This window comes from Stegodyphus dumicola, chromosome 6 (genome assembly GCF_044657685.1).
Source record: "Stegodyphus dumicola isolate Sdum_Otavi_A_Nest chromosome 6, ASM4465768v1".
In the NCBI taxonomy this organism is placed as follows: domain Eukaryota; kingdom Metazoa; phylum Arthropoda; class Arachnida; order Araneae; family Eresidae; genus Stegodyphus; species Stegodyphus dumicola.
This window is the reverse complement of record NC_140773.1, coordinates 228,411,663-228,424,323: the sequence shown is the minus strand read 5'-3', so window position 1 is coordinate 228,424,323 and position 12,661 is coordinate 228,411,663. Positions and strand designations below refer to the sequence as shown.

Sequence of the window (12,661 nt, the reverse complement as noted above, 5' to 3'; positions counted from 1 at the left end):
CATTTGTGGTATGTACCAATTGTTATTTTGATTTTTTTATTTTGCATGGTAGAAGGGGAGATTTACTAGAAAAACATGTGCTTACACAAAAATAATGTAAATTGTATTGAAAAATTAACTTTTTCTGGGGAAACAAAGGCCTATGACATTATTAACCGCTTCCCTTACAATTTTTTTTGAAAAAAATTGCAAAAATTCATCACATTTTTTTATTTTATTATTAAATACAGAGAAACAAAACAAATCAAAATATGTAGGTTTTAAGTTGATTTTTTTTAATTTTTTGAAGGTGTAAAAGCATTTAGTTTTAATATTAGTTTACTATCCTGAGTTATCTTGGACAAATGAAAAAAAGTTAAATATTAGTCTTTGTATGATAGTTTTTGAAATAAGGGACAACACAAAGTGATACCTGACATTCTACACTGGTATCTGGTCTCTTTTCTTACTGGCTTACCACTGGAATCTCTTTCACAGAAGTACAGAGTACACTGTCTCCTTGGATTTGATTCCCCCCCACCTTTTCATAATCACTATCTGAAAAATCTTCTCTTTCGCTATCTTGCATCATCGCCATTATTTTATTTTTTTTCAACGCACGAATCCTTCTTTATACATTACTAATCCACAAGCCGACCTGACCAATCCCTCCAAAAGAACCGCACAACAAAGAAAAGTTGGCAAACTGCCAATCAAAGCTGAATATTTCCTTCAAGCCGAGTAAAACCAGCAAAAAGGAAATCGAACTAACAAATTCTGCTTCGTCTGAGTTTTCACTGGATAATAACTGCAATATATATTAACCCGAGATAACTCGGGATAATCAGGCAAGCGGTTAAAACAGAATACATATTTTCTGCCTACTTACGTGAGCATAATTTGCTGCTGAATGCTTTTGAAAAATTTCTTTATGGGGATTCTAAGATAGCAAACTGTCATTGTGCGATTTAAATCTAAATTTGATCTTCATTTATTGATCCTGGCATTTATTTCAAGGAAAATATTAATTATTTATGCAAAAAACCAATTAGTTCAGAACTTATTTTAGAACTTCATATTTGATTACGGTATTATATGGATGTTGCATATAACCTGTTATAATCTTTTCAGAGGAGTGCATATGGGTTAAAAATAAATTAAAATTGCTAGTTTCCTCCCCCAAATAACAGAATTATTTTTCACTTGAACAAAAACCTTTTTAAATTACTAAAAGTCACTTTCATTTCCAGTTCGCTCCTATTAAATTCAAATGGCAATTATAACAAAAACATTTTTTTGAAAACCAGTAGAAAATGTTTGTTTTCTAGCTGTGTTAAAAAAAGTGTCTTCAGTGTACTGTGGAAAAGTTTAGTATTTGTATACCGTAAGAATGTATTTTCTTGAATAATTATCAAAATCAGTAGTTACTATTTAATTATGTTATGATATTAGCCGCAATAATTGAATTATGCAAAATACTTATTATTTGCCTTAAACATTTTCTTACTTTTAAAGATGTAAAATTATTGTTGCGGCTCTTGAATATGTTTTAATGCTATGGTGCATTTTGAAGTTATCCCTGTTACATGCTGTGACTTCTTATATTAAAACTGGAATATAGTTTGTTGATTGCAGTTTTTAATATAAATTTTGTTGGTGGCTCTAATATTTTTCTTTTCTTTCTTTCTAGGAACGAATTGAGTGGTCCAAAACTTTAAAAGGAAAATATTTCAATTGTTTAGGATACTTCTTTTCCTTATACTGTATGTGGAAAATTTTCATAGTATGTAAGATTTTTGCATCAGAAATTAAAAAATACTTAAATTGATGAGCTCAATGAAATATTTTTGGATATTTAACAATCTCTATTTTATTTAATATTTGCACTATTCATTTCTTAGTTATACCTAATTTTCTGAAATGGAATAATTAGTGATGAGATGTAGCATGAATTACAAATTATTCATTAATCAAATTGTACATCAAGAAATTTAATCTTGTTTTTTTTTGGGGGGGAGGGATACAGTTAATATTAGGAAATTAATTGCAGCATGTTATAGTGTTTTCACAGTAGTTCTTAATGAAAAGGCTGTTATAATAAGATGATACATACGAGAATATTCTTTCCACATATTTTGGAATAGGTTATTGAATTTTAATTTTCAGAATGATTTTTGAATTTAGAGAAAACAGATATGAAAAGTTTTAATCTATATTTTGTATTAAATGTTGATTACAAATTTGTGATTAAAAATAATTTAAAACAAAATTAATATATTTGATATTATCTGATAAATTTTCAAACAACTTGAGAGCTTAAAAATTAAGTTTTTACCAGCATAATGTTAATTTAGGATTTCAGTTTGCAAATCTGTAATAAATATCTTTAATTTCTATTATAAGATTTTATATTTGAAATTTTAAAAAGATATATATTTTTAAGTAATTATTTTTCTATTAATTACAGTGTACATTTAATATTCTTTTCGACCGGGTTGGCAAAGTTGATCCTGTCACACGAGGTATTGAAATTGCTGTGAATTACATGGGTATCAATTTTGATGTAAGTTATTGCTTGCTGTTTCAAGAATTGTTTATTGATAGTTATAAAATTGTTTTTTATTTGATGCGTAAAGTAGTATTTTAAAGCATTTAAAATTTTATACGAATTTTTTGCAGGTAAAATTTTGGTCTCAACACATATCTTTCATTCTGGTAGGTGTAATAGTTGTAACTTCCATCAGAGGTCTATTAATCACTTTAACTAAGGTAATTTATATTAATTTTGATGATGATTTTCATTACATTAGTATGAAATGTATAGAAAATGATAGTTAATTTTTAAATTACAGTTCTTTTATGCCATATCGAGCAGTAAATCATCAAATGTTATCGTTTTGGCATTGGCACAAATTATGGTGAGTAAATGTTTTATTTTTCATAAATCTTAACTAAACTATATTTATTAGCATACACATTTAATGTTGAATATATATGCCAATTTCTTAAAATGTTAAAAATCAATTATGTATATAATTTCTTTTCACTCTTTTATGGATTAAGTTAGTATACTTTAATCAAATTAAGTGATTTATATTTTATACTGGAATTTCTGTGTTCATTTAAATCAGATGATGAAATTTTTAAAAAGTGTTACCAGGAGCAGCAAAACTGTTAAATAATACTGCAGATGTTCATAAAATTATAAATATATTGTAAATTTTAATGATCTTTCAAATTACCTCAGTTAGGCATATTATTCAAAACAAAATTAGTATTTAAATTAATAAGAAATGCATTTACTGCTTCGAATTCACTTGATTTGTTAAAAAAATTAACGATTGATAAGGCTTGAAAAGTAAAAGATTTATACTTTATCAAATGACAGCATTCTCAAAACTGGCTATGCATGAGACCATGTAAGAAGGCAATTGAAGATCTTATCTATTGCACAATGTTAATAATTGCCAACTAGTATAGCAAAATAATGTAATGAAGTTCAAAATTTTTGGAACAACTTCTTTTAACATGTTTCCGATATCAAAATAAATAGTACTGTGTTTACTCGTACTATTTTGGCCAGTTTTTTTCATTGTGAAAGTCTAGGTGCGAATATTATACAGGGCAATCTACTACACAATATTGTGCACTTTTGATGATTTTTTCTGCTTCAAAACAGGGGCTATTATGTGAGTAAACACGGTAATTTAGATGGTATTTCCTCTAATGCAATATTAAATCAAGTATTTTGTGATTAACATGATTTCATGAGAGTATATGCATTGTTTAAATAATTAGAATTGTGTTGCGACTTCTTCAAATAGCCGGAGAAGATGGCAGACTATGAAAAGTTATATTAATTTTTATTTAATATCTCTTCTTTCTTTACTCAGGGTATGTATTTTGTATCATCTGTGCTGTTAATGCGAATGAATATGCCATCAGAATATAGGTAAGTTTGATTTTTTAATCTGTTATTGAAGCATGATTAAGTGGTGAACTACGTTCCTTTTTGTATTCCATGAATGAATATCACTAAACAGTCCTTAATTTTTTATATGTGTCATTGTGTTGTATCAGTCCTGTATCAACCCTTGCTTACTATAACTGTGGAGATAGCTTTAGATCCCTCTTCATTTGGCTAACTGTTAAGCTAATTCTTTGGGAATAAAATATATAAAATGGAATTTTAAACTGCTTGATTTTAATCAAAAACATTAAAATGTTTTTTTAAAAAAATTCTTTTTTTATTTATTAGTTTAAACTATCACTGTGGCACTCTTAATAATGGCTGATTTTAAATCAAAACTGTTGAAGGTAATTTTGAATAGAATCATTCTTATATGCGTCATTCCTATACTATCATTTTTACTGTTTTTCGAAATTCTGTTAACGTCCCAATATAGTTTTATAGCTCTGATTTTATCTTTAATTGCATACGACCAATAATATTATGATAACTAAAGAAATTATCTTACTTTTAATGTATTTAACTAAAATCATACAATTTAAAAAGTGTTTATATTTTATTTTTATGTTTCTTAAATATCTACAGAAATAGAAAAAGTAATTTTTGTACAGTCAAAGGCAGTAATTTTTTTCTTTAACTGCATAAGGACAAATTACTTGTGATATATATTTTCCTTCATTTTCAAGATCTTCCAATCTGAGTAATGTCATAAAACTGCAATTAATTTAAGTTAGTCCAGTTTCTTTTTTACTTAGAAATTGGATCTCATCATCATTAGAGCCAACCAGCATCCAACGGTAAATTCACGGAATACCAGTAGTTTAACCTGAATTTAAATCCCAGCAAATGGGCTGAGTGCATTGGAGCCCCATGTGTAACATGAATATCAGCTAGTTTCCCTCCCTTACAAAATCTTCCTTGAAAAGCAAACCTGCTATAAAGCTGATAGCCCTCTGCTTTGGCATAATTTAAGTAAACCAGTTTAATTCTGTCCTCATTTTAGTACAGGGTGCGGCAGGGAAACTACCATATTTTTAAAATGAATAACACAAATAGTATAAGCAATATCAATTTAATTTTTTTCCAAGCTATAGAGAGACACTTTAAGTTTTCTTTATTATGGTTTAAAAATAATATCATTAGGTGGCCTCCGTTCTGGTCAATGCATTGAGATAGTCGAGTTTTGAAGTTTCTTTCCACTTTTACCAGCATATCAACAGTATGTTGTCGATAGCAGCTTGAATATTGTTCTTCAGTTGAGCCAGGTTCTTTGGCCATTAGAAATTTAAGATAGACCCACAAAAAAAAGGGAGGGGCTAAATCAGACGAGCGCCAGAGATAAGGCGTTCAGGGAAATGTTCTACCAAAAAATCATGCCTATTCTAGACAATGCACACCAAACAGTCACACGTTCTGTACGGAGGAGCTGCTCATGAAATTCTCGGGGATTCGTTCCACTCCATTATCGCATGTTTTGTTTAATGCATGCTGCAACTGGAAAGACGAAAATGATCCTCATCACTAAAGAACACAAGGGCATCATGAGGCGTATTGTCAAGAACGGCTTTGCATACATTTTTCTGTCAAAGAAAATCATGTGGATTAAGTTTTTGCACCACTGCCAATTTATATGGATGAAAATACAGTATGTTGAAAAGTAAGATTCCACGGAGAACGCACGCTCCCCTCTCGTCCACTGCATGATCAGTACTAAACCTACATGACATAAAACTTTAGATACTGCTCTTTTCAATCTTGACTAATCAGTGACTAATCGGGTATTGTCTGGATCAAGCAAATATTTAGCGCAACACCTCCAGCACCCACAAGGAATGCATCCAGAGTTTATTAAGATGCTACATATGCTGATGAAGATATTAGACTATAACATTTTACACATTGCTACACAGACACATATTCCAAATACTAAAGCAAGACATTACGCAGATATAGAGATACTAACACAGATATACAAATACGATAAATGATGAAAGAAATATATACTATTGCACAGATATTAAATATGAATACATAAATATTAAACTGCACTATATAAACTATACAGATAGTAAACATACTATCCAGCCAACCGAGTGGCAGTTCAATGGAACGCTACACAACTGCTGGGCTTGCTGATATTCATCTGGCATACAGGGCTGCTGATTGCAATTTACAAGCCGCACAGTGTTTGTATGCTCAACATTCCCCGAGGAGGCAAACATCAATGTGTGAGGCTCGCATCTTTTTAAGTGTTGAATTTACTGTAGTTGAAAAACTATTAGAAATTATTGTAATTATATGGAAAATAGAAATAACCACTAAAAATTAACTTGCAACACACCACTTCAAATATTTAATTTTTTCCTAACAGGTCCATAATTACTCAAGTTCTTGGAGATTTGCAGTTTAACTTCTATCATCGATGGTTCGATGTGATATTTTTGGTTAGTGCTTTATCAAGTATAGGCTTCTTGTATTTAGCTCACAAGCAACATCCAGAAGCTGACATGATATGAAACATGATCCTTTTGTATAATTATATTTTGTAAAATAAAGCACGCTTGTAAGATATGGTCATTGTTATTTTTATTCTAAACAATATAAGATAATTATCAAGACTTTTAGGTATATTCAAAGCTTAATTATCATTCACATAATTAGGCTCAAGTCACCTGTATTAGTTTTCATGCCATAAACATGATTATATTGCAGGCTGTTGTCAGGATAGCTGGGCATGGCTGTGGCAACATTCTCTTCAAATATACAGTACCTGACAAAGAAAATGCACCTCCATGAAGAAGAAAGAAGACTGTGTTGAAAGTAGACATGCAAACAAAGAATCCATTACTAAGTAAGTGATTTTTATTCCAACATTACAGTGATAGAACATACAGGGTGTTTCCGAATTCAACTGACAGATCCAGAGGGATGATAGCAGGCATCAAGAGATGAAAAATTACCATAGAACATAAGGTCACAAAATTTTTGAGAAAAAATTGACGTCAAGAGGACAGTGAACGCTGACATAGAAAGTGGGCAAATAAATGCATGGATTAGGAGCACTGTAATAAGAAGAAACCTTTTGTATGCATATTTCCAATGCAGCTGGAAAGCAGTCGGCACTGCAGAATTAGTGAGTATTAAACTTCATTTGAAAACAACATGTCAGATTACACAAATGAGGAATATGTGGATATGCATCTGATTTGAAGCTTAGTAGGTGGCAATGGATGCCTGGCACAGAGAATGTACTAAGAACAACATCTAAGAAGGAGGCGTTGTGAACATCAATTGATGGGTGCGAGAGATGAGATCCTTCCATATAACGAGGCATAATACATGGCCAGAATGCAACGTGCACACAACTGAAACAGAAAACTGAGTACTGCAATGGTTTTTCGTTTCATAGTGAACCAGTGCACAATTGGTTGCAGCAGCTGGACCTTCTGCATGTAAAAGAGGTACATGTTTTCTGCACACAGAAAACACGTACCATTCTATGCAGCCAAACTGGGTGTTCAGCTGCAACCAATCGTTCGGCTGCATAAAATGGTGTGTTCTGCGTGTAAACAGCATGTACGTCTTCCACATGCAGAAGATCCAACTTCTAGGCACTGCTGACTTCTCCCTTACAGAGTTTGTACATTGGATGCCACACAGAATAATTCACGGTTTTCTGCAACTTTTTTGTTCTCAGATGAAGCTGCTTTACGACAGAAGCAGCAGTCAACATGCACATTGAACATATGTAGTTGTCCAAAAATCCCCGCAGCACTGTCTCGTAAGTGTAACACAAGTTCAGTATTAACATCTGGGAAGGGATTCTCGGAGATCATCTGTTGGGACCTTCTACCTGAATGCTTCAATGGTGCAAATTACCTTGTTTCCCTACATTGGATTGGATTATTGTAATTTGGCACAAAACCTGTCAAGGTTATCTGCGCCAGACAAATGGTAACAAAGCCATTGGTCATTTGTAAAAACTTCCAGCTTAGGTAAAAAGAGACAGATTACAATCTATGATAAGAGCTGATATCTTTTAAAAAACAGGTTAAAGTCTATTATAAAAGCCAATATCTTTTAAAAACAGAAACAAATTACGATGATGTGTTTTTCCAATTAAATTTCCTAAGTCCAGTTCTGAACAATTAAAATGTTTTTGGCGAAAATAATTAAAACTCTGGCATTCCACCAAGATATGATGAACTGTCAGATCTGCATTGCAGCTTGGGCAGCTGGGATTCTCTTCTCCCTTCAGAAGATACTCATGGGTCAGGCGACAATGGCCAATTCTCAGTCGAGTCAAGAGGACATCTTCCTTTCTATTAGCCATACATGGCCAGTATCCAATGGTGGGTTTTACATTTCTCAGCTTGTTATATACTTTGTCATCCCATTGCTTCTGCCATTTGCTGAGAATTCTGCTATAAATTTTATGTACTTTTATTTTGAAAGGTAAGTCAAAGCCAGATGGATTGCAGTAAGCACAGAGCAAACTGTATGTAATCGAACCCCTACTATTGTTTTCTCTGTGACGAAAGCGGCGCCAACATGATCCTGGGATTTTGATTTGTCTGTATATAGAGGGATATATTTCCTATATTTGTTTCTATGTTAAAAAAATATCTGCTTGTAGATGATTTCATTAGTTTGTGATTTACTCCAGTGTCGAAAAGTATCCAGAGAATGGATTCTCCAATCCTCCAAAGGAGGAATTCCAAACAAATCCTCCATCTGTATATCTATATTAGACAAATTATACTCCTCTACCAAAGCATTCATCTGCAAGCCGAAAGATGGGACACATGATTGTCGTGCCTGATATAAACGGGAGTATTGGTCATTAAGCAATTTTGACCGCGTAGAATTTTCGGTTTGTGATAAGACTGAAATAATGCTTAAAACAAAGATTTTCACGTCTTAACCGCAGGGGGGTCTCGTTACTTTCCACATATAAGCTTTCCACTGGAGAAGTTCTAAAGGCACCAGTGCATATCCGAAGTGCTTGGTGATGTATCGGATCAAGTTTGGCTAATACTGAAGGCCTTGCCGACCCATAAATGATTGATCCATAATCTAGTTTCGAACGAATGAAAGCTCTATATATAAGAAGCATTGAGCCTCGATGAGCACCCCAAGAAGTATTTGACAGTACTTTCAGAATATTCATAGTTTTTAAACATTTCTTTTTTAGATAGGTAATATGGGGGAGGAACGTAAGCTTATGGTCAAATATCATTCCTAAGAATTTTATTTCCTTTTCTACAGGAATCAGCACATCTTGCAGATAAGGTTCGATGTCAGGGTGAGGAATTTTCTTTCGACAGAAATGTACACACACAGTCTTTTGAGTAGAGAATCTAAAACCATTTTCCTGTGACCATTTAACAATTTTATTGAGAGATGTCTGCAGTTTACACTCAATGTCTTTCAGGTCTTCTCCCTGGCAACTGACTTGCAGGTCATCGACATAGAGCGACATAGCCTGGACTGCTGGAGGTAGTTGTTTTAAAATAGAGTTAATTTTTATACTAAATAATGTAACACTTAATACACTTCATTGCAGAACGCCCTCTTCTTGATGGAACATGTCAGAAAGTGTATCGCCCATCTTCACATGAAACTTCCGATCCTGTAGGAAATGTTTGATGAATATCGGCATGTTTCCTCTTAAACCATTGTTATATAGGTCACGAAGGATACCGTATCTCCAGGTGGTATCATAGGCTTTCTCTATATCAAAGAAAATGGAAACATAATGATTTCTTCTAACGAACGCTCTACGGATACCTGTTTCTAAGAGTAGGATATTATCGACAGTTGCTCTTCCTTTTCTAAAATCGTTTTGATAAGGGGAGATACAATTATTTGTCTCTAAATAATAGACCAGACAAGTGTTGACCATCTTTTCAAAGAGTTTGCAGAGGCAGCTAGTTAGGGCGATGGGACGGTAATTTTACGAATTAGTAGGGTCTTTTCCCGGTTTAACAATGGGAATGACAAAAGCTATTTTCCAGGCATTTGGAAAGACTTGTTCCTTCCATACTCTATTAAAGAGATAGAGGATGGCTGCCAATGACTTGGAAGGAAGATGTTTCAGCATAGGATAGGCAATATCATCTGGACCAGGACATGAATTTTTTGTCTGCAACAGAGCCCTTTTCAGTTCAAGCACAGTAAAATCCTGATTATATGGTTCAGTATTGGGAGAGTTGAAATTAATTAGTTGTTTTTCAATGCATTTTTTTGTGGAAAGAAATTCAAGAGGGTAGTTATTACTGTGTGAGACGTCTGAGAAACTCTGTCCAATAGCGTTGGCAATTTCTTCTCTACTAGTAACTGTTTCACCACTTGTCTTTAAAATGGAAAGTGTGTGCTCTTTGTAGATACCGGACGCTTTCTGGACTCTCTCCCAGACCTTCTTACTCGAAGTTGAAGAGCTAATCGAAGACACATACGAGATCCAAGAATTCTTCTGACTTTTCCTTCGCACCTGCCGAGCTTTTGCTTTAGCCCTTTTGAATATTATGAGATTTGATTCTGAAGGATATCGCCGAAAAATGCTCCAAGCTTTCCTTTGTTTTCTGATGGCATCCTGGCATTCAGGATTCCACCAGGGCTCTGGGTATTTTGGCTGTTTTACCGACGTTTTTGGTATACGTATATCAGCTGCTTGAATAATTTTATCTGTAATGATCTTCACAGCTTGATCAATGTGCACATTCTTTACTATTTCTTCAGTAAAAAGAGCATAATGTAAGAAAGAGTCCCAGTTGGCTTTGTCCAACAAAAAGCGTGGTGTTCTAGGTATAAACACACTCCTATTTCCTGTAATGCTTATGATAATAGGAAAATGATCGCTATTATATAGATAATTCTCAACATTAAAGAAACAAAATGGCAAAAGCTGTGGAGAAACAATAGCAAGGTCAATGGAATGGAAGTTCCTTGTTGGCTGATGAAAATAAGTGCTTTCTGCGTTGTTAAGGATACAGAGACAGTGGTCATGGAGTAGCTGTTCAATTTGCTTCCCTCGTGGGTTTGTGTCTTTACTACCCCACAAGGGATTGTGTCCATTGAAATCACCGACTAGAATAAACGGAGCTGGTAGTTGGGCAATTAGATCCTCTAAATCTTTTAATGTTCATTAGGCGGGATGTAAATACAGTCAAAAGTCTTTAATCCGGACTCGTAGATTCCGGATTATCGATTTTTCCGGATTATAGATCATCAGTTTAAATCTGGTAAGATGGCATGCAGAAATTATAAAATTAAAAATATGAAACCGTAATTTATAAAATAATGAGCAATTATGATCTAAAGGGTATCAAAATTTACCAAAAAAGAAGCCTAATATTTATTTGTTTACTTTATTAAACATTTCTTTCAACGCGCGGATGCGTAAAGCATACCTTACGCATAGCCGAAATTAGAAAATTGAATCCACAAAACTATTTGATTTGTATTCGTGATATTTATAATGACGAGGAATTTGATTTAAATCATATCAAAGACGGAGTACATCGAAATTAAATACTACATTTAGTAAGGAATTATAAGCACAATAAAATAAAAACATCTGCCCTGAAGATAACGATAGTGTTGACAGATCAACTTCCAGTTCATTGCACGCCGCGACGTCCCCCCCCCCCCCCGCGCAGAGCAGCGTGAAATTGATAAACAGATTTCGGAACGGTTAGATAAACAAAGGATATGCTTTTATCCATTTTTTGTAGCAATTCGTTTTTTGTTTGATGGACGTCGAAACATACTTTCGTTTTCTAGATCCTTTGGGAGCTCCAGCATCGGAAATTCTATTTGACATAATCGAAAGTTCAAGCTTACTTTTAGAAAATTGCTCTTACAGTCTGCAAAAAATAATAAGCCAGATCCAATTCGAAGATTAAGGAACAACGCAATTATCAACATTAACTGAAATAGATAATTAGATAATTTTAGCTTATACCGTCTGTTATACATTAAACGCGCACGCGAAAACGTATTCTGCACTTGCGCAGACGCATATGCGCAGTCGTAAATGTCTTGCACGCACGAGTAAAACGCCTATGCGCATGCGTCAATGCGGCGCATGCACAGAAAGATTTTAGCTTTGAGGTCCGGATTATAGATCATTCCGGATTACGGGTGTCCGAATTAACGACTTTTGACTGTACTGCAAACAGTAGTCAGTGTTCGAATGCTCAACTGTACTGCAACTGCTTGGAGAGGAGTATCCAAAGGGAGAGCACTCGAAGGGCAATTATTTGAGGTAAGTAGAGGTAAGACACCACCACTTGCGCGTTCGCTGAATGTCTTATCCTTTCTTATTATCGAGTATCTACGTAGCTTTGCAAAATTACCAGGTTTGAGGAATGTCTCTTGTATCGCTATACAAATAGGTCGATATTTATTAATAAGTTGCTTAATGCCATCAATACCCTGATAGAAGCCCCGGCAGTTCCACGAAATGAGAGTAGCCATTAGGAATGTTTATTGCTTCAATGCTGTTTCTTTGTTTTGTGAGGTAGAACATTTTTCGAGAGATCTCTGCCTCCATCTGTTTCCATCTCAGATTCGATAAAGTCTGAAAAGGTTCCTTCAATGGAGCTTCGGCTTGAGCTTTTGATTTTCTTTTTTGAACTCTCTGTTTCTTGTGTTTTTATTTCTCGACTTTCTATTGTCTGTTTGGGAGGAGGTAGAAGAAAATCTTTT

At 33.8% G+C, this 12,661-nt stretch overlaps 1 protein-coding gene across 1 annotated transcript in view; it reads left to right on the top strand.

The window, feature by feature from the left end:
• GPHR (Golgi pH regulator) overlaps positions 1-6,520 on the top strand; it is a 34,821-nt gene extending 28,301 nt beyond the window's left edge. The window contains exons 10-15 of the mRNA XM_035354037.2: positions 1,670-1,762; positions 2,447-2,542; positions 2,659-2,748; positions 2,832-2,897; positions 3,873-3,931; positions 6,321-6,520. Coding sequence (XP_035209928.1) covers positions 1,670-1,762; positions 2,447-2,542; positions 2,659-2,748; positions 2,832-2,897; positions 3,873-3,931; positions 6,321-6,465 — 549 coding nt within the window. The 3' untranslated portion in view covers positions 6,466-6,520. The remainder of the gene's footprint in view (positions 1-1,669; positions 1,763-2,446; positions 2,543-2,658; positions 2,749-2,831; positions 2,898-3,872; positions 3,932-6,320) is intronic.
• The last annotated feature ends 6,141 nt before the right edge of the window (positions 6,521-12,661 follow it).